The following is a 21,789-nucleotide window of genomic DNA, read 5'->3' as shown; positions in this document are numbered from 1 at the left end:
AGGGCACCCCAGAGGCCACCCTGTGCCCCAGAAAGCAAACAGGTGGGTTCAGGGACACCCCTAAAGGTTCACTGAGGGCCTGGGACATCCTGGGGCACAGGGACCACTGCAGGGACATGGGGACCCCCGAGGGACACCGTGATCCCCAGGGGGACAGGAACCACCAGGGAGCACAGGGACACCCAGGGACACAGGAACCCCCTGGGCACAGGGACCACAGGGGACACAGGGTATCCCCCCCCGGGACACAGTGATGCTCAGGGGTGCAGGGACTTGAGGGGATACCTGGGGGACAGCAGTGACTGCCAGGGACAGGGACACCTGGGGACACAGGAACCCCCGGGGCACAGGGACCCCTTGGGGATATAGAGGTCCCCTGGGGCACAAGGACCTGGGGCAGGTACAGGGACCCCTTGGGGACACAGGAACCCTTTGGGGACACAGGGACCCGGGGCGGGCACAGGAACCCCTTGGGGACACGGACCCTTTGGGAACACAGGGATCCTTTGGGGACACAGGGACCCCTTGGGGACACAGGGACCCTTTGGGGACACAGGGACCCCTTGGGGACACAGGGACCCTTTGGGGACACAGGGACCCCTTGGGGACACAGGGACCCTTTGGGGACACAGGACCCAGGGCGGGCACAGGGACCCCTTGGGGACACAGGGACCCTTTGAGGACACAGGGACCCTTAGGGGACACAGGGACCCCTTGGGGACACAGGGACTCTTTGGGGACACAGGGACCCCTTGGGGACACAGGGACCCCTTGGGGACACAGGGACTCTTTGGGGACACGGGGACCCGGGGCGGGCACAGGGACCCCTTGGGGACACAGGAACCCTTTGGGGACACAGGGATCCGGGACGGGCACAAGGAGCCGGGGCAGACACAGGAACACCTTGGGGACACAAGGACCCCTTGGGACACAGGACCCTTTGGGGACACAGGGACCCCTTGGGGACAACAGGGACCTTTTGGGGACACAGGAACTCTTTAGGGACACGGGGACCCTTTGGGGACACGGGGACCCCTTGGGGACACAGGGACCCTTTGGGGACACAGGGACTCGGGGACGGGCACAGGGACCCTTTGGGGACACGGGGACCCCTTGGGGACACGGGGACCCCTTGGGGACACAGGGAGCCTTTGGGGACACAGGGACCCCTTGGGGACACGGGGACCCTTTGGGGACACAGGGACCCGGGGCGGGCACAGGAACTCTTTGAGGACACAGGGACCCTTTGGGGACACGGGGACCCCTTGGGGACACGGGGACCCTTTGGGGACACAGGGACCCTTTGGGGACACGGGGACCCTTTGGGGACACAGGACCCGGGGCGGGCACAGGGACCCGGGGGCGCTCCGGCCCCTCCCCCGTGCGGGCGCGCGGAGGGGGCGGTGCCTCGTTCCCGGCGGCGCTCTCCGATTGGCCGCGCGGCGCTGATTGACGGGCAGCGCCGGGCCCGGCGGGGCGGGCGCTTTGCGACGGCGGCGCTTGGCGGCGCTGGCGGCGGCGGGGACGGCCATGCTGCTCACCGTGTTCTGCCTGCGCCGCGACCGCTCCGAGATCACCTTCAGCCTCCAGGTGGACGCCGACTTCGAGCTCCAGAACTTCCGCGCCCTCTGCGAGCTGGAGTCCGGCATCCCGGCGGCCGAGAGCCAGGTCAGGGCCTGCCCCCCCACCCCCACCCCCGCCCCCGGGCGGTGCCCCCGCGGTCGGGCCCGGCCGGGAGCGGCTCCGTGCCCCCCCTTCTCCCGGGATCGCGGTCCCCGGAGCCTCCGCCCCGCCGATCTGGAGTTTGGGGCTTGTTTGGGGATTGTTGGGCAGGGTCGGGCTCCCTCCCTTCGCCTCCGCCGCTTTTGCTTCAAAATCCTCGTTCTCGCCCTCGGGAGAGGGCTCCGAGTGCCCGGTGGTGACTTGTGGTGCCTCCGGAAAAGGCTCGGTCCGCCCTCGCTGAGCGACCAAAACGGGGGGGAAATAACGTGGGTTTGTTGTTTTTATTGAGGTTTCGTAGGAATTTGATGTTTAAACGGGGCAGGGTTTGGACGAGAGGAAAGGGAGTAGGAGAGTGGGGAAGGTGGTGGCCCGTGGGATCCTCAAATCCCTGAAATGTTCGGGAACGGACCTGAAACGTTTGGGATGGGTTTGTTTATCCCATCAAAGCCCTGCCTGGTCTGGGGCGAAAGGGCACGTTGAGGCTTTTCCTCCCTTTTTTTCCACACAGATGTGGGACCGGAGGGCACATCCGTGTGGTTTTTCCCAGCAAATATTCCCTCTTAGCCCAGATTCGGGGCTCACTCGCTACCAAAACACGCGGGAGGCTGCGAGTGGGGGCGGCCCTGGGCCATCTGTCCGTCCCTCTGGGGTTTGCTCATAGTTTGGGTTCAGTCCCACTTTTGTGGCCGTTCCTCCCGGTTTTTCCTGGGCAGGGCGGGGTTGGCTCCTTTTCTCCACGCCAGCCCTGCCTGGCAGAGTTTGTGGAGTTTACTGGTGGTGGCCTTTGCTTCCCGAACCTTTTCCCAGTCCCCATTAAAGAAGTGTTTTTCCAGCCAAGCCGAGATTAGTCAGCGCTGGAAGAGCTGCTGCAGGGGCAGCCCCGGAGCTGGAGTTCTCCTCATCCAGCAGGTTCCCAGTGGGGTTTGGCTTTCCCTCTGCCTTGTTGTTTGGGATGGGAGGTTGGTGTTAAGGGAGAAGTGGTCTCAGAGCAGGGGGAATTTTGGGATGAGAGGTTGGTGTTGAGGGAAAACAGCCTCAAAGCAACGGTGGAAAATCGAGGTGAGGTGAATTTTCCTTTAGAGGAAGAACTCTTGATTTTGGACAGGTAGAAAGAGAGAACCCACCACCTCACATCATGGTTCTGTGCTCCAGCAAGTCCCATGTCCACGTCCTGGATCTGGGGACAGCCCCTACACGTGGGACTCTGTGGTGGCTTTGACATCTCCAGGCAGGAACTGGAGCACGAACTGTGCCTGTCGGCTCTGTCCCCTGTGTCACAGGGACCTGGGATAACGAGGGCTCGCTCCTGTGCTCGTTTTTTGCCGGGAGTTCCCTGGTTTGAGTCGTTCCCCTCCCCCCAGCTGACCCAGGCAGGGTTTGGGTGCTGCCAGCCCCAGGGGACTGGAGCAGCGCTGCGCTTTTGTAGCCACCTCTGCCTTCCTTCTGCTCCTCCATCTGCCGCTCGTGCATCATCCTGTGCCGCGTCGTGCCGTGCTTTCCAGGCAGTTCTTTACTGCTCCTTTCTCTGCTCCTCCTGCCCGGTGTCTGTGAGGGGTGCTGGGGTTCTGTGGTGGGGAGAACAGGTTGGACATCAGGAGGCATTTCTTGGTGGTTGTGAAACGCTGGCAGGGGCTGCCCAGGGAGGTTTGGAATCCCCATCCCTGGAGGTGTCCAGGGAAGGCCTGGCCGTGGCACTCAGTGCTGGGGGACAGGGTGGGGAGCAGGCACAGGTTGAACTCCGTGGTCCTGGAGGGCTTTTCCAACCCAAATGTTTCTGTGAAAGTTATAAAAATGCAAGTTACCAGCGATGCAGCTCGTTGGAGGGAATGATTTTGCATTCTCAAACCACAGACAGGCAGTTTTACATCTCCCAAACTCAGCTGTTTTCTGCCCTTTTCCCCCAGCCGAGGCAGGCGTTGAAGGTGTTGTGTTGGCACAAGAGAGGATGAATGTCGTTGTTAGGGTCGTGCAGGATGGAGTAAAGCATGACTGTGTGTGGGAGAGGGTTAATCCCAGCCTTGCCCCCTGCTGGTTTGGGAGGTTCATTCGGGTGCTGCCGGTTGGGGTGGAGCAGGAGCTGGGAGGGGGCGGAGGTCGCAGGTCGCTGTGAGATAACGGAGGTGACACGGGTGGCTGTGGTGATAAGAGGAGCTGGGTGAGGAGAGGGGAAATAATTTGGTTTCCTCTGGTCTCCTCCACGCACCAAGGCCGTGGCTTTTCAGGGGGAGGGACAGGGAGGCTCCTGGCAGAGGGTTCTTCTGGCAGCACCTCATTCCCTTCGTTTCTCTTTCTCTTTGTGCCTTCCATGGCCTGCCCTCTGCTCAGGAATGTTTGATAGGTTCTGGGTTTGGCTTGGTCGCTGGCTGCTGGTGCTATCCAGCACTCCTGCTTGGGATTCCCTGCTCCAAGAGGAGGTTCTACCCTATGGATTCATCATGCACAATGAATCCATCAGTGCCTGTATCCCTGCCCAGGTCCAGAGCCTGCCATCCTGCAAAACTACCACAAACCAGATCATCAAAAGGCAGCACAATCCAATCTGTTTTAGGAGTGGAGCAGAAGGGGTCAGGAGCAGATTAATCCGAGCTGTAATGGATGTACCACGAGCGCCGGGCGCTTAATTCATTGTCTGGGATGTAAGGCCGAACGACCATAAATCCAATCCCAGCAAAGATGACAGAGGTAAAGCCTCACTTAAACTGATTAAGTCGTCTCTCCCAGAGTGTCTGCGCAGGGAATCTGCCATTCCAGATTTGGGTGTGCAGCTGGGATTTATGACACGCTCGCCGTGGCTGCGGCGGGGCCGACCCCGGCCGGTAATGTGAGAGCCGTGCCGGGGCTGTGCCAGGCTCTGACCTTGGTTATCCCGTGGGGGGCAGAGATGGGGCACCTCAGCATCACTGCCCCCGGGGCTCCAGGCCGGGCAGCACCTGCGGGGTGGTGGCAGTGAGAAGGTAGGGAAGTTTATGCTGATTTCCACCCTGTGTTTCCCTGGTCCTGCTGCCTCTGGCTGCTGTCCTGCAGGGTTCTGGTTATTGCCGCTCCTCCCGCCTCGTCCTGCTTTGGCACCGCTGCTGGGGTGGGTCTGTGCCGTTAGAATGTCACAGGGAGAGCCTGTGTAGGATTTTGGAGTTGCTGGAGTGAAGCAATGCCAGGCTGTAGTCTAGACCTTAGGACACGCAGTAGTTGGGTTTTTGGGAGCGTGTTGGCTCCGCTCCCTGCGATAGCATCAGGGCTGAGAAAGCTTCTCCCACATGGCCTGGCCAGTCCCAGCCTGTGGTGAACATGTTCTTGCTGAACTGGCCTTCTCCAGCCCCAAAAAGATGCAGTTTGGCTGCACAGGGTGGTAAATGTGAAATTTGATCGTGTTCCCGAGGGGTTTAGGCCGAGTTCTCTGGTGCTCCTCGCTCTGGGCTCCTGCCAGGGGCAGCATCGGTCAGACCGATCCACCTGGTCTCGTTGTGCTCCAGAGAAGGCACAGAAACCTCTGCCTTGGCTGATACCATTTCTGGCAATATTTGTTCCCATAAAGCCCAACTTCGTTTTACTTTCCCTACTTCCCTGTGTTTCAGGGCCTCTGTAGGTATTACAGGTCCAGTGTTAATGGAAATGTTCCAGTGGGGATTATTCACCTTTATCTCAGTGTTTTTATGTTTAATGTCAGGCTATCAAAATAGAAATGGATGTGACTTTGTGTTTGACAGTGACAAGAAGTTTATTCCCACCATGGACTGATGGCAGTCTGAGCAGTGCCTTTGGGTGCTCCAAGTCTGGATTAGAGTTACATCATTGGAGTGAACTGGAAAGCACTGAGCTAATGATTGAGGTCCCTGTAGAACTGGTTATTCTGGGGAGCTGTGTCGTGGGAAGAGGCAGGGATCATAGATGTTGGGCTGGATCATCCATGGATACACCTGGATCAGTGCTGCTGGCACGTCCAGGGTCAGTGGGTGCTGTCCTGGGGGCAGGTCACGCTGCAGAAAACATCCCTGCCTTGTGTAATGGCAGAGGTTGGAGTTTGGAAACGTGGGCAGACAGTGCTGGTCAAGGCTTGCTTTCCCTTAATGATCTGGGCCTCCCATCAGGACAGACCGGCCCTTCTTTGACGTCTTGGCAAGCCCGACCCTGCACTGTCCAACCCCGGACGTGCCGAGGCCCTGCCGTGCCCGAGGGGTGTTGGCCAGGCCTGTGAGAACATCACACCTTCCCCTCTGAAGCTTGATGTGGGTCTTGAGGATTGGCTTGGAACGCTTTTTCCCCTACAGAAAAGTAACCTCTCGCCCTGTTTTTGGTTTTCCTCCGCTCTGGGGTGCCGGTGGCGCTCCCCCCTCGCGCAGATCGTTTATGCCGAGCGGCCGCTGACCGACAACAACAGGTCCTTGGCCTCCTATGGCTTGAAGGATGGGGACGTGGTGATCCTGCGCCAGAAGGAGACGGTGGAGCCCCGGCCTTCCATCCGCTTCCCAGGTGAGGAAGGCTCCGTGCCAGCTGCTGCTCTGAGCCTGCTGAGGTTCCTCGGGATTTATCGTGTTAAGAACAGTTCTGGTGAAGGTGTGTGAGTTTTCCTGCTAGCACTGGTTCCCTTCCTGCTGGGCGATGGCACAGCTGTGTTAGACCCAGGAACAGCACCTGTGGGTGTGTCCTAAACCTGTCCTGTGGCAAATTCCCTGAGAAGCCCCATCTTACCAAACCCAGTGGCACAATCGTGTGTACACGTGAAGGGCTCCTCCAGGAATGCCTGAGTGGAGCCCTGCACCTCTGTCCTGCCTTCCACAACTGTTCCTAGCAAATCCCAGTCATAAAATATCCCTGGAAAAGGTGCCACTGGCTGAGAAGGGTGTGGGAGCTCTGCTGAGGTCCTGGTCCTGCCTCAGCTGGAGGATGGGTACCTGCAATGCAGGTCTGCAGGAATGGTACTACTTTTTTTTTCCCCCTGCTTTTTTTTAACCCGAGAGACTCCGAAGTGCCTCGGAGCCACCGGGGTTAGTGCTGCGGTCCCTCCGTGAGGGATTCACATCTGTGAGGCAGGGAATAACCAGTCAGCAAGCGCATTTCAGGGGATTAAAAGTGGGGCAGACAGATGAGCCCGGTTACATAAACGCGCCGCCGTTCCTAACCCAGTAACCCGGGGCCGTGGCTGCGCTTCCGACTCCAACTGCTGCTCCCGGGATCCGCCCTATTGCAGCATTAAGGGCAGCTCATCCTCCCCGGGGTTTTCCAGCAGGTTGTGCCCACGACACCTGTGGTGTTCCTCCCTCCAGGTCTGCCCAGGATAGACTTCAGCAGCATCGCCGTGCCCGGGACGTCCTCGCAGCAGCCGCAGCCGCCGGCACAGCGGCCTCGCCCGTCGCCCCCGGATGCTCCGGCGTTCCCGCAGGGCCTGGATAACCCGGCACTGCTGCGGGAGATGCTGCTGGCCAACCCCCACGAGCTGTCCCTGCTCAAGGAGCGCAACCCGCCCCTGGCCGAGGCCTTGCTGAGTGGGGACCTTGGTGAGTGGGGCTCAGAGCTGGGGGAGGGCTGATCAGAGGGTGTTTAAGGAGCTGGGGGTGCTGCAGGCTCGGGGAGGGTGTGGGGGAAAGGTGCCAGTTGGGAGCACTCAGGGCAAAGCTCCTCCCTTTCTGGGTGGATTTCTCCTGCTCGGCCTCTTTAATATCCTCTGTCCCCTACTCAGAAACTCCAGATGCACAGATAAGTCGGGTGTCTGTGCACATGAGTGACTCAGCTCCTGGTTTGTACACTGAGACGCTCCCAAATGCACATTTTCCAATAAAGGTGGTGTGTTTGCTGCATCCAGAGCCTGCTGGGACTCAGCAGGGAGCAGCACACTCCAAAACCAGCTCTGTCCGTGGTTATTGGCTGCTGTGGAAGTGAACCTCAGAAAGGGAGAGGAAAGGGAACACACAAATAATGTCTTCCAGGAGCTTTTTCAGTAACAATAATCATAAATCTTTAAGTTTCTATTAATCTTGGACATGTCCATGTGTTTTGGGCACAGCTGAAGCCTTGTACCATGCCCTTCACTTTCTCTGCAGATGAGTAGTGTATGCTGGTCCCTCGTTCTTCCTGTGGTGAAAGCTTTGAACTCTGAATTTGGTATGAAAAGAGCAGAGTTTTGGGCATGCAGATGTGCTTCCAAACCTCTGCAGGATGTTTAGTTGGGAAATAAATCCTGCTGAGTTTGGAGAAATGACTGAAGAGAAGGGTCTTTTAGCAGGAGACTTTTCCCACTTTCAGTGTTACATCTGAGTGATTTCCCTCTGTTAAAGGAAGCCAGAAAGAAACTTCCATGGACATTGTCAGCCTATTTGATTTTGAATTCTGGCTTTAGTTCATATCCAGAGTTAAACCCATGTTCTTTCCATTCTCAGGCCTCTTCACACTTCTTGCTGGGAGTTTTTCCCATCACCTTGAGCAGAGGTGCTGCTCTTGGCACAGGAAAACAGAGGTTAAGCCCAAGACCCTCAAAAGTGGCTCCTCTGCTGCCCTGCCTGGTCTGTGCACGTCAAACTTGGACCCAGATGTCTATTTTCAGTCCCAAAGGGCTGCACTGGGCTCTCAGGAGGAAGTGGTTTGGTCTGGTTATGCCCTTGTCCTGCTGCACAGCTGCTCCTCTCGGTGTTTGGGCACAGATCCAGTTCAGCTCAGCTCTGATTCCCAAATATCCACATGGATCCCTGCCCTGTGGCTGTGCTAGATGAAGGCACCTGCTGTACAGAAGCCTAATTTCAAAAATCCAAATGGCAAAACATACCCACCAACCTCCCTGAGCAGGTAACAGCCCTTGAGGCAGAGCTGCTTCCTGGGAACTGCATCCCTGGAAGCAAACCCACAGCCCTCTGTGTGTACAGACCCCCAGGCACTGCCAGGTCCTTTCTGATCCCATCCAAGTAGTGAAAAATAGTCAGGAACCATCCAAAAAGCGGGGATCTAAAAGCTGTGGTCTTAAAATGTGCATCTAGACTTAATGTCCAGCCTAGGTTCCAGTGGTAGGCGTTCAGCATTAAGGATTATAATCCCTGGCTTTGGTTCCCTTGGGTTTAAAGGAAGTTTTGTTGTTAGCCTTTAGGGGTTTTTCATTTCTTTTTCCTTATAGCAATGTGTGTGCCAGGAAATGGAGTTTGATTGGGCAGGGTCTGGGTAGGAACACGAGGACAATGAGCTGTGTCCAGCTGCTTTTCATCTCAGTGGGTTCCCACATTTGCCCCCAGTCCTTTGAGGTCCATCCGTGCTGCCCTCAGAGGAGGCTTTTTTGTGTGTGCTGCCCCTCAGCTGGCATCAAAGGAAGCGATTGCTGTGCCAGAATTTGATTTGCAAGAGTAATTTCCAGTAAAAAGCATTTCTGTATCTCCTTGTTCCCACAGAGAAATTCACCAGGGTGTTGCTGGAGCAACAGCAGGACCGAGCCCGGCGGGAGCAGGAGAGGATCCGACTCTACTCCGCTGACCCCTTTGATCTCGAGGCGCAGGCCAAGATAGAAGAAGACATAAGGTAACAAACCAAAGTGCTTTGCAGGCTTTGGGGATTTTCCCTGGGGAAAACACTGCTCTGTGCTTCCATCCGGCGTGGCTTTTCCTTGGAGGAGGCAGAATCTGAACACACCCCCTGTATCAAGGCACCTTTGCTTGCAGGGCAGTGCTCCAGGCCAGCTTGGCACGTGGAAAGTTTGGGATTCGGGATGTGCAGGTGCACCCCATCCCTGCAGTGTGTCCAGCTGAGCACAGAATGTTCTTCCCTGTGAGGGTGGGCAGGCCCTGGCACAGGTTGCCCAGAGCAGCTGTGGCTGCCCCTGGATCCCTGGAAGTGTCCAAGGCCAGGTTGGACGGGGCTTGGAGCAACCTGGGCTGGTGGAAGGTGTCCCTGCCCGTGGCAGGGGGTGGGATGGTCTTTAAGGTCCCTTCCCACCCAAACCATTCCATGACTCCGTGATACGAGGTGACAGCACCTCTGTCCATGTGTGTGATGTCCAGGAGCTGCCTGAGCTGGCCCAGTCTGAAACTGGAGCACTTGTGGAAGGCACATCTCGAGAGGTGGAACTTGGGGCACCTCAGCTGGGTTCTGAGCAGAGGGCTGGGCCAGTGTTGGTCTCTGGGCTGAGCTCAGCACAGCAACATGGTGTCACTTCTCCAGCTGCCCTGGAGGTTGGTTTCACATCCTGATAATTCTTCTGTGTCTCTGGCTAATTCCAGACTCCAACATCACCGCTGTCGGAGTGTTGTTCTGCAGAAACACATCCTGCTCATCAGCTCCCTCCCTCCCTCCCTCCCTCTTGCTGCCTGCCAAATGTAATTGCTTTGGGCTGAGGCTTCATTTCTTCAGCTGAATGATAAATCCTTGAGTCAGGACATGGCTGGTGGTTCCCCCCCTCCCCAGTAACCAAGTGTCTGTCTGGTACAGACTCATCCTTGGTCAGAACAAAATTCAGTGGTGATAAGAGTTGTTGGTGCTGGATAAACCTCAGCAATGCAGAAACCAGACATTTTTAGATAGTGAATCATTGCTTGGAGGCACAGGAACTCTTCCCTGTGTAGGTGAGGGACAGATAAAGGGGCTGTGCCCAAGGCTCTGCAGCTGTTTGGGAACACTTTGGGCTGAGCAGTCCCCAGATTTCACAGCCTGCCTGGTGATAAGTGAAATGGCATCAGAATAGGAGCCCTTTTCCCTTTTTTGGGAGATCAAGCTGTTTTGGATGTAGTCAGTGTGGATACCCATCTCTTCCAAGATTATCCTGGGGGCCATGAGGAGCTTCTGGGAGAGCATTTCTTCTGTCGATCTGAATTTGCACCGAGGGCTTGTGCTCGTGGTGACGTCCTCGCTGTGGTTTTGCTCACCTCCCTCCCTTCCTGTGCCTGGAAAAGGAAGGATACCAGGGAAACAGCAAGATTTTCATGTTCAGCTGCTGTGTGGGATTCCAGGGATGTAGCTCCTGGCAACATCTCCGTGTGCCCTGGGCGTGACTCACGAATACACAGGTTTTTGCTGGTGACTCCTCCGGGTCGACGCGGTCGTGCAGGTTCCTGCGGCCAACACGAGGTCACCAGGAGCTGTGGTGTGAGTCAGGCAGGGCTTGGAAGGGGCAGTGGCTGCTGGGGAGCAGCTTGGCCTCTCTGGAATACACCACTCCAAGCAATCCCTCAGCTCCAGGGTGTGTGTTTACTAACGAAGCCATGGTTTAAGTGTGTGTTTGTAAGGTGGGTGGCAGCAAGGGGGGATTTCCAGGTATGCCTGTGAGTCAGAGGGATGTTACAAGGCCTGGCTGGTAGAAACTGATTTTGCTCTCTCTCCATGAAATCCAGGCAACAAAACATTGAGGAGAACATGACGATAGCGATGGAAGAGGCGCCCGAGAGCTTCGGGCAGGTGGTGATGCTCTACATCAACTGCAAAGTCAACGGGCACCCCGTGAAAGCCTTTGTGGACTCAGGTGAATTACCCCACTTTCATCTGTCTCCACGCTCTCCCTCACTGAGGGTGACACTAAACATTCCAGTAGTTTCCCCCAAAATTCCCCTAATAAAGCACTGCATGACAAGATGTTGAAGCACCGTATTGAACCCTGAGCACGGCCTGGGTGTTGTTTAAGGGCAGCAGAGCAGGTTGTTGAGAGGAGCAGCGTGTGAACAGCCCGGATCAGGGCTCCTGGGAGAGTTTCTGGGGCTCCCATTCCTGGGAGGTCACTGCCACGTGTGTCTTATCTCATTTTGCAGACAGGGGGATTTCACACTCCTCTAATGTGGTGGTTCCCATCCACAGCCCCACAGGGGAAGTTCTTGGGGTTGTTCCATCTCTGCAGTAACAGTCAGTGCTGATCCAGGTGTGGGCAGCCGGGTCAGCACAGTGGGATTCCCAGGAAGCCTTTATGCCCTGGGGCAGCTGCTGAGTGCCAGATCTTAAGCTCTTCCAGGAGAGAATTTTAATTTGTGATGGGGATTTAGCAGGAGTTCTGTTGCTGGCAGGTGCCCAGATGACCATCATGAGCCAAGCCTGTGCTGAAAGGTGCAACATCATGAGGCTGGTGGATCGGCGGTGGGCCGGCATCGCCAAGGGCGTGGGCACACAGAAAATCATTGGCAGAGTGCACTTAGGTAAGTGCTGTGGCATTTTGGGGGCAGCTTCAGCAGGGGTTTGACTGCATTTCCCACAGTCTTGGCACCAAGGAGCGTCTGGTTGGGTGCTGTAACTCCCACAGAGTAAAATCAAAGTGCATCTGCAACGTGTTTGTTTGTCTCGGGCACAAAACTCTGTTTTCTGTCTCCTTTAATGCTTTATTTTAGTGGAATTACCATCACACTTGGAAGGGAGGGGAGTCCCCAGCTCCTGCAGGTCTTCTCCTGCAGAGAACGTGTTCTCTGGGGGGAAAACCTGAGGTGAATTTTCCTGTTCAGGGTGGGAGTGTTGGGCACAAAGAGCTGCTTGGGAAGGGCTCCAGCACAGTGCAGTGTGTGCTGTTCCTTTGGGAAGAGGAGCCTCTCTGTGCTCTTGTGCAGCTTTTCTGGATGGAGAAGATTGTCCTTATTACTGAAAAATCAATTCTGTTCACTGTTGTTGCTGCTTAGGCTTGTGTTCTAATGAGCTGCTCACAGCCCCTCGAGTTTGGAGGTCAGAGAAGCAGGACTTGAGGCTCCTGGGCACGTCAGCTTTTAAAATAATTAACTTGGGACCACGACAGGCCTGGCAGCCCTGGGGCTTGCACAGGGCTGGACTCTCTGTGACCAGGGCAGTACGTCAGAGCTCTGGTTTCAGATGTGCCCAGACCTTCCCCAGGAGGTGGAAGAGCAGAAAGCAGATTTGTTGTGCTGTGGTGGTAACTTCTCTCCCTTGTGTTTCAGCTCAGGTGCAGATTGAAGGGGATTTCCTGGCGTGCTCCTTCTCGATCCTGGAAGAGCAGCCCATGGACATGCTCCTAGGACTGGATATGCTGAAGAGGCATCAGGTATCAAAATCTGGTATCAAAAACTGAAACAGTTACTGGCTGTTCCAGGTTAAGTGCAAAGTGCAACATAAGTGCCTCCCCTGTCAATTCATTAGGGTGTTGCTGGGGAGAGTCGATGCTGGAGTATCTTCCATGCTGGAGGCACGTACACTACACCCATCATGGACAGCTCCAGGGGGTCTGGCTGCTGCCTGGAGCTTTTTGCTCTGATCGAAGATGCTCAAAGCTTTCTGACTGAATGATTTATTACAAATCGAGCCAGGCAGGGCCCTTTGCTTTGAGCTGATGCTCCCGGCCCGGCGTTACCTGCTGGCAGCTGTTCCCATCGGGGTTGGGCTGTCTCCCCTTGTTTCTCCCCTGCCTCTGGCTGTCCCTCAGGCCCCTGACGCGTGGATCTCTTCCACAGTGCTCCATCGACCTCAAGAAGAACGTTCTGGTGATCGGCACGACGGGCTCTCAGACCACGTTCCTGCCGGAGGGGGAGCTGCCGGAGTGCGCCCGCCTGGCCTACGGCGCGGGGCGCGAGGACGTGCGGCCCGAGGAGATCGCCGACCAGGAGCTGGCAGAGGCAATACAGAAATCCGTGGAGGAAGCAGGTACCAGGAGGAGCCCAGCTGAAACGGGAGCCTGCACGGTGTTTTGCTGAGTGTCAGGATGTCTGGGAGCATCTGTCCCCTCCCAGCTCCGGAGAGCAGCATCCAAGGGTGGAGAGAAGGGGCTTTATTCCTGCTCCAAGTGCACTTCTCTCTTCCTTTCTGGACAGCAAAACCTGCACGAAGGCACTTGAGAGGGTTTGCTGCTTAATTGGTGCTTTCCCTGCAGCTTCCCACCCGCCCTGGTTTCCTGGCCCTGGAGGTGTGGCCGTGGCTCACTGGTGTCACCCCTTAGTGCCTGGCAGGGACGTGGCTCAGCTGTGGCATTTCAGCACAGCTTTGGGGAGGCTTCCCAAATCCTGCTCTGAATGGCTGCACCGTGGAAAAGTAGAGCAGCTGTGGCAGTGACTCGAGCTCGTGGCAGTTTTTAGAAACAGCATTTTTCCCTGCTCGTGCCCTCGGAGGGGGAATTGCTTCTGGTTGCTGCTCTAAATTTCAAAAGCTGAATTCGCATCCCGATGTGCATCTTCAGCTGTAAATGTGATCTGCAAAGAGAACTCTCACCCTCCCCTAGTTTTGTTCCTGGTGCCCCTGGAATCCAAATGCTGCACAGATGCAGTGCCTGGGCTAGGGAACATTTTGGTGGCTGCAAAATTTAGTGAAGTCATTTTACTTTCAGCCAAAATAGCTGAGAGCTGAGCTATGAGCCAAACTCACATTTTCTGGTCAGCTCCTCCCTTAATTCAGCTTTGGGCTAAAGGAAAAATTCATTATTTTTTCCCTGCTGTTACAGGGAAGCTGTGAATACCTCAGGGTGTATTTCTTAGGCCTTTTCCAAAAACTTTTAAAGATAACATTTTATATCCAAGTGTCTTATAGAGATCTGTTCATTTCCTGCTCGTTTTCCCTCTGGAAGTACACAGTAAATTCTGCTTTCTACACACATGCAGAACTCTTTGCTGGGTCAGGTTTAAGCTGATGAAGTCGATTTCAACATTTTTATTGCTAATTTTTTAACTCTAGCATGCTCATATTTAAGATTGAAGTGAGATAACAAGATTTAACCATACATTAAGTTTATTTTTATTTGTTTATTAGATATTAATATTTATATATGCTTTACCATATTTAAATGTTAATATTTAACCATATTTGACCTTCCAATCGTGTTTTGATGTCTCTAAAACTCAAGTTCAGCACCCTGGGCTTGTGTCTCTTTCCCATAACCTGGCAGGTGTAAATACTAGTTCTTTTCCTGTTAAAGCCTGGAGCCTGATGGAGCCTGAGTTGGTTTTTGGAATATATCTCCACTTTGGATCAGACTTTGCAGACATTATAGTTGGCTGGGCTTAGTTCTCTGCTGAAAGGGTCGAATAACAAGCAAACCTCAGCTCAAACTCTGAGTCCTTACAATAAAAACACTTTAGTCGAGTGTTTTAAAAAGAAAAGTGCCTGAAATGACTTAAATCCAAGCTGCTTGTGTACCTCCTACAGTCTTAGGACCACATGGCTTTGTTCAGCCTGATCAGCACTCAGCCACTCTGTTGATGCTGAGCCCTAGAGGAATGCCAAAGATTTATGGGAATAGGAAATCCACGTTGTGTGTTCACCTCCTGCTCACAGAACACCAAAACACAGCACTAAGGGGGACTGTGTTCACACTGACTGTGACAGTCCTGACGCAGGACCAGCCCCTGGGCCCACAGGCACTTGTTGGCTGTATCCTAAAATGTCAGCACATTCCCTCTCTCTCTCTTCCAAAACCTGAGTTGCTGCTAGGTGGTTCCAGGAAAACCAAGAGAGGAAAGAACAGGAAACGGAAGAAGGAGAGAAAGAGAACGTGAGGAAGCACCGCAGAAGCTCAGCTCACCACAAGATGTGTGTTCTTTCCTAAGAGCTGGAATTTTTGCTGCCTGCCACGAGCTGGTACAACACCAAAGGCTGCATGCACCTGGAGGCTATTAAAGTGCTCGTTTTGAATGCACCTGGATTATCCCTGAGCTTTATTTAATCCCTGAAGCCCACTTAAGGGAGCCTCATGACTTCTGTCAGCTGACCTGCCGGTGGTTCAGACCTCCAGAAGGCAGCTGAGGTGGTGGTGGAGCCCTGGTGTGGTTTACTGGGATTCGGATCCTCCACCTCCTCGTTATCTCTGAGGGCTTGGTGCTCTCCTGTGCCAATTTCCCATCACTGGAAAACTTGGAGATTGTGGGGGATTCCCCAACCTGGCAGCAAAACTGGAGCTGTTTGAGGAGGAGGAAAGGAAGTGCAGCCAGGCAGGTCACCCCATACACAGCTGTTCATCCAGGCAGCCTCAGTCCGAGTTGCTGCCACCACACACAACTCGAGCTGTTCCTGATTTAAATTCCTGAGGGGAATTTGTCCCTGATGGTGCACTTTGTGGGGAAGAGTTTGTTCCTGGTATTAGCTGGATCGATATCCCTGATGGGGCTGGGGCTCAGCCCCAGGAGGAGGATGACACAGAGCAGTGCTTGGCAGAAAACCAGCTCCTGCTGCTGCCTAAATGCAACTCCCCAGCCCGTTTGATCAGACCCTCATTAATGATCCAACGGGTCAAAAGTTCTGCTTCCTCCCTGAAGGGTTGGTTTGGGAACAGAGAGCGAGAACGTAATCCTTCCATGTAGAAACAGAAAGGATCCCTCTGGTTTTCATCCATATCCTGTGTCAGAAGGCTTTTCCCTTAGGAAAAGATGAGCTGTGCCTCAATCCAAGGGGTGGTATCACAGCACATACTGCACCAGCTTTTGTTAACTGAGAATAAAAGAACCAAGAGGCTGAGGAGAGAAAGGCAGGTTCCAGGTTGTGGCATTTAAAGGGAATCCTGGCTGTAGGTGTGGGCGTGGTGAGCTGTGCCCCCGTACTCCTGTAAATAGGGAAAGACTTCAGGAAAAAACAGTGTTTAAGACCACTGAGTTTGGGAAGGGAGAGGGAGCTCAAGCAGCACAAAATGTGGATGAGTGAGCTGGGAGGAGCAGGGCTGTGGTGGCAGGACTGACCCGGCCGCAAAGGTCGGTGAGTGACTTAACGAGAGTGCTGATACCTCAGCTAGGTTAGACTGTCAGCAAGATAAGGTCACCTCTTTAATCTCTCCTGATAACCAGAGCAGTGTTTGGTGCTACTGCTAGACATCTGCAATTCACCCAGTCTCGTGGGGAGAGGGAAGCAGCGAGCTGGGCTTGGCTTCTGCCCGATTCTCGTTCGCTTTGCTCTTCCCAGCCTCGGCAGCAGCTCCTTTGGGGGATTCCTTTCCCCCTTGGATCTGCACCCTTCTGCAGCAGGCTGGGGTTTGCTCACCTTCTCTTGCCCGTGGTGGCACTGCTGGGAGCACAACCCGAGAATGGTGCAGCCATCTCAGTGTTCATATCCCTGAAACGTGTGTCCTGAATATCTCCAGCCAGAGGGGAAGCAGACCAGTAGACACACGTGCCGTGTGGTTTCCCGAGTGTGTAGCATCACCCACGGACCGCTCTGCAGCACAGACAGTACACAGCAACCTCTAAATTGTTCTTTGGCAGAGCTATCTTGACTTGATGTACCGAATTTCCCGGGCAGGATCCTTCTGGGAGGCAGGAGCTGCCGCAGCCTCTGCGCTGTCTCGCCGGCCGATGGGAGGGGAGCGGAGCAGGGCTGTGCCCGTGCATGGTGTGTGCTCTGAATGCTAACACGAGTTTGGTGTGTTTGTTTCCTAATCCAAACAGAACGTCGGAAGCCTTGATGCATGTAGTGTGTGTTTACTGCAGCTGGAGTGGGCCACAGACCAGGTATTTACAGCCCCCCGTTCGGTTTGCGCTGCGTGGTGCGAAGGGTGGTCCTGCCGTGTCCTGACCGCTCCTGTCCTTCTGTCTCCTCCAGAGAATAGTGACAAAGAAACTACCTCACTGGAAATGCCCTCATTACCAGCTTCTGATGGGTTTCAAAATCCAGTCCAGTCTTCAGGACTAAATTCCAAGATCTGTAATCCCACAAATCAATTACTTGATCGTTCTGTCTCTGCCCCTGCTTCAATTTGCTCATCCGAATCCAGCCTCGCAGAGCCCATTGATCCCAGAGCCGTCAAGACTTTTGACTCTTCACCTGAACACCAGATAACCCCGGAAAAAGAGCATCCTCTGGTATTAGAGCATCTTTCCAATAGCTCTTCCTTGGCAAATAACCCCTCTCCCCACGCTGGGGAGGGAACCTGCTCCAATCCAGCTTGCCTTTCACAGAAGACACTCAAACAAACATTTACTGCTGACATTTTAAAGGAATGTAATGCTAAAGGACAAGGTCACAGTCAGGAACACCCTCTGGAAGTGACAAAAGACAATTTGACTGACACTGCTGCCAAGCACAGGCAGGATGAAGATGTCTGTCTGCCTTGGGGACAGGAGCAAGAGCATGAGCTTCCCATAGACCATCGGACGTGCAAAGAGCCAGAAAAGGAACATCTGGAGGAGCAAACTGAGACAACTGACCCAGAACCTCCTTGCCAAGTTGGTGGGGCTGAGAAAGCCGTTGTGGCAGAAGCCAACCAGCCAGAAGATCCTCCCCTGGAAACGAGAGATGGACTGGAGAGAGCAGGTCTTTCAAAAGGGATTATCCAGCTGTCAGCCTCCTGTGTGCACATGGAAGCCTCCATGGAAGTCGATGGAGTTGAGCAGGCTGCAGCTGAAGTGCAGAGCTCAGCAAGGGAGCAGAAGCAGCAGACCGAGGACAGACGTGTATCTGACCTGAGCTCGGACGCCTTTTCCATGGAGGTGGAGTTGCTGAAGTCCCTGTCCTCCTCGAGGGATCTGCTTCCCACGGGTGATGTCCCACAGTCTGAAAGCTCGAGGGAAATCCCTGCAGAGCTGTCTAATTTGGTGGCTGAAGTCAGCTCTTCCCCCTCCAGCATCCATGAGCTGGACACTGCTCCAGGAAGACCTTCAGAAGAGCCCTATTTCCCTCTGGCATCAGCCTTGAAAGAGCTTCACAAACTCCTGGTTGTCAGTCGGAAGGGGGACTGTAAGATCCTTGCCTCGGAAGAAGTCTCCCGGCTGGAAATGGTTGACAGGGAGCCAGCAGCAGTGGAGAAGGGGCTTCCTGAGGGTGAGCAGAGAGGCTGGGATCCAGCGAGCCAGGAGCAGAGCTGTTCCTGCCCTCAGGTGAGGTCTGAGGGGAGCCAGCCCTGTGATTCCGGCAGAGAGCACATCAGCACTGTGCCAGTGGGTCGCGGGCAGCCTGCGCTCGGGGAGGGGCCTTTGGGGAGGCAGAAGGGTCCAGCTAAGAGCCATTTGGTCCTGGAGAGCTGTGCAGCCACAGCTGGGCAGCAGCAGAGCCCGGAGCAGGGGGAGGCTTTGGCAGGAGGTTCTCAGAGCGCAGCCAGTCCGACTTCGGAGCAAAACACCCCCGTTTCCTCCACACCTGCCTCAGGTGACGGTGCCCCTCGGGATGCGCAGGGCCCGGTCACGGCAGCGCCTGGGAGAAGCGTCAGTGCTGCTGCTGAGGGTGGGTGTGAGGAGCCAAACCCACCAGCTGCTCGCGCCGGACTGGCCGTGGGTGCTGCTCCAGCCCCGGCTTTCCCTGCGGCTGACGTCGAGCGGATCCTCGGTGCCGGTTTCACCCCGCGGGAGGCTCTCGAGGCCTTGGAACAAGCGGATGGAAACGCAGATCTCGCTCTTCTCATTTTGCTGGCCAAGAGTATCGTGGTTCCCACGTAACGGGGAGCTGGCTGGGGGGTCTTCTGCAGGATGTATCTTCAGTTACACACCACAACGGACGAGCAGAATGTCGAGCCAGATTTTTTTAATCATTTGCAGCCAAAGTAATTTGTCTCTTCTGTTTTACTTGTTAGATTTGGCCTTTTGAGAAGAAAGAAAACATCCTAGCATTGTGTGGACAGGATAGCTTTTAATTCTGCATACTGGATTAGAATGACTGGGTTTATTTAAATGTACAATTTTAGGATAAGCTCCAGTGCTACGAGTAAAAAGCAGAAGCCGTTGCGCTCACTGCCCTGTCTGGAGCAAAGTGGGTTGGACAGGAATTGGCCGTGGGATGGGAGGTGCACGTGGAGTCCACACGGACTCTGGATTTGTTGTAGCTCTTTGTAACCCAAAATCCAGCTGCTGAAATGATCCTGGCAGCTACTAAAGATGCGTAGATGCCCACAGGCATAAAAGGCTTTGTTAGAGGAGCGAGGGGTGTGGGTTTTTGGGGGATTGTGTTTTTGTGTGTGCACGGGGAAGGCTGATGCTTATTTTTGCCAAACCCTTTTAAGCTGGTTAGATTTAGAGTTGGACTCGATGATCCTCGTGGATCCCTTCCAACTCAGAATATTCTGTGGTTCTGTGATGCTCTTGGGCCAGTGTGTTCCAGTTTACAACATGGGGATAGAAGAAGGGAAGGGATAGAATTTGGTGCTACCAAAACTTCAAAGAGACATTTTAACTTATTTAGAGACGTGTTGGTATTAATTGCAGGGGACAGGGGGAGGGAAAAGGAGTATTTGACTTTTTTTTTTCTAGCCTTGCCCACATCTCATTTCCCCCATGCAAAATGAACAAGCTCAACCACTTAAACGATGACTTTGTTTAACAAACCAACCATGTGTTATGGCTCCCAATCCTCCTCTGCCCAGGGAGGAATGAACTTCATCTTGGTGGCTGCATTCCCTGTGCTCTGAGAGGGGCTGTGATTGGAAAAGAAGGAAGAATCTGCTTTGCACCGGTTTGTTTGGGAATGATCAGCCTCTGAGCTGGGGGGTGCGGATCTCACACCTCCTCAAGAGCGAGGGCTCCCCAGCAGGGTTCATGAAACAAATGCACTGATGTGGCTTCTGTGCTACAACCGTCGTGGCCTTCTGGGACACCCCTGGTGAGTCCCTGCGTGGTGAGGCCTCACCGAGGCTGTGCTGTAGGAAGCCCCTTCCAGACGCTTTTTTGGGGGGATGAACTCCTTTGCGATGCTCTGCAAAGCCCCAAAACTCTGTCGGGGCTGGGGAAGGAGAAGGAAGGTGTGGCTGAAACCAAATTTTAACTAGGAACTTCGATTTAGTCCCACTTGCAAATCTCAGAAGTGGCTTTGTGTCAGGTGTTCATCTTGAACTTGCTGCGTTGAGCTAAACGTGGAGCGATGGCTCAGCAGCACCAGACACGTGTTTTTGTTCGTGGCTTCCATGTGGTGTTGTCATTGTCTCAGGCCTTTGTCCTGGTGTTTCGTGTTCCCTGTTGCTTTAGCAGGTTTCCTACGTGCGTGCTGGGCTGTTTTCGTGCAGGTGGCATTTAAAACCAACACAGATTTGGTTTCATCTGTCACCTCGCAGGAGTTTCTGCTGTCGGTGAGCGCTGGTGTCAGATTTGTCTCAGACACGTGGGTAGCCAGGAGATCCTTTACAGTAAGGAAGGGCCTTAAGGCATTCCACTGTCAAATGGAGCTTTTCCGTGAGCTGGGGCAGTCCCAGCCAGGCCTGGAGCTCCCAGACAGGTTTGACTTACATCCCCCTGCTCGTGATGCCGGCAGCGGGTGTTGCTCCGTGTGGGAAGCAGTGCTTGGCTGTCTGGGAACCCCCCTGCTTGAGCAGCATCCAGTGATTCACTTGAGGCTCCGCTCCAAATGAGTTACTGAGTTACTGCAGCTCTCTCATCTTCACCGTGTGAGTGGTGGAGTTACCCCTGCTCAACCTTTGGTTTAATATTCTTGCAGTGGGCACCTCAAATCAGCAAAAGCCCCTCTGTGAAGGGCAATGCCTGGGCTGGTACAGGAGTAGTGTCACCAGGTCTCTAGAAGCCTTCGGAAATAGAATATATTGGACCTGTTCCCATCTGCATCTGGTTCACTCTCAGAGCAGCGATGAGGCTGCCAGCTCTCAGATCCAGAGTGACCTCAGACAGCCGAACCTGCCCCCAGTTTGTGCCCTGGGGCTGGGTCAGGTGGTCCTGGGAGCAAAGTGACACAGGTACCAGGTGCAGGTTGGCCCTCCTGGATGCAGGAGATGCTGAACCTGGACCCTTAGTCTGCAGGCGGATCTACTGCCAGCTGCTTGGAGCATCAGATGTGGGCTGCTCGATGTTAGCCACTCAGTGTTAGCTCCTCAGTGTTAGCCCCCTGTGCTCACCCTGTCTGTTTTGGGAGCTGTTGCTCACAGCTGGGCCCGGTGCTGCTGCTCTGCACCGGGCTGGGACAGGCTCTGGTTTCACGGCCACGGCGACTTGGGCTGCGCATTTGCAATTTACGCTGTCAAAGCTTTAGAGCATCAGCCAATCTGCTTCAATGCTCAGTTTTACTCCTTGTCAAACACAAGTTTTGAAACCCGCCCTCCTGCCAAAGCTGTATGGAAGCATTTATCCATAGTGCTAGAATTCCCTGGGTAACTCTCTCCCAACTGCTAGGAACAAACCCTGACCCCCAACTGATAAATACTTGTAAAACTCTTATCAAGTAGGTCCAAGCCTGGTGATTTAAATCTCTTCATTTCCGAGCCTTGCTTTGAGTGAATGGCTACGCGCTGCTGAATTAGTGAATAATGTTTTTAGGAGCAAGATCTAGGAGAAAATTGGG

At 54.5% G+C, this 21,789-nt stretch overlaps 1 protein-coding gene across 4 annotated transcripts; it reads left to right on the top strand.

The window, feature by feature from the left end:
- Nucleotides 1-1,485: 1,485 nt before the first annotated feature.
- On the top strand, nt 1,486-21,366 carry LOC114068920 (protein DDI1 homolog 2). Of its 4 annotated transcripts, XM_027905371.1 has the most exons (10): nt 1,487-1,668; nt 6,060-6,189; nt 6,984-7,214; nt 9,087-9,213; nt 11,019-11,146; nt 11,679-11,807; nt 12,552-12,655; nt 13,062-13,251; nt 16,968-17,030; nt 17,122-17,236. In XM_027905371.1, the coding sequence occupies exons 1-9, from the start codon at nt 1,531-1,533 to the stop codon at nt 16,982-16,984; spliced, it is 1,194 nt and encodes a 397-aa protein (XP_027761172.1). In that variant the 5' UTR covers nt 1,487-1,530; the 3' UTR covers nt 16,985-17,030; nt 17,122-17,236. The 4 variants fall into 4 exon arrangements, with proteins under 4 accessions (XP_027761169.1, XP_027761171.1, XP_027761172.1 ...); XM_027905368.1 differs by lacking the exon at nt 16,968-17,030 and having other exon boundaries at nt 1,486-1,668; nt 17,122-21,366; XM_027905370.1 differs by lacking the exons at nt 16,968-17,030; nt 17,122-17,236 and adding an exon at nt 15,028-16,960 and having other exon boundaries at nt 1,486-1,668.
- The last annotated feature ends 423 nt before the right edge of the window (nt 21,367-21,789 follow it).

The sequence above is a fragment of the Empidonax traillii genome, unplaced genomic scaffold (assembly GCF_003031625.1).
Source record: "Empidonax traillii isolate 1590-97213 ecotype Southwest subspecies unplaced genomic scaffold, ASM303162v1 scaffold1149:size320058, whole genome shotgun sequence".
Lineage (NCBI taxonomy): Eukaryota > Metazoa > Chordata > Aves > Passeriformes > Tyrannidae > Empidonax > Empidonax traillii.
This window is presented reverse-complemented; position numbering and strand designations above follow the sequence as displayed.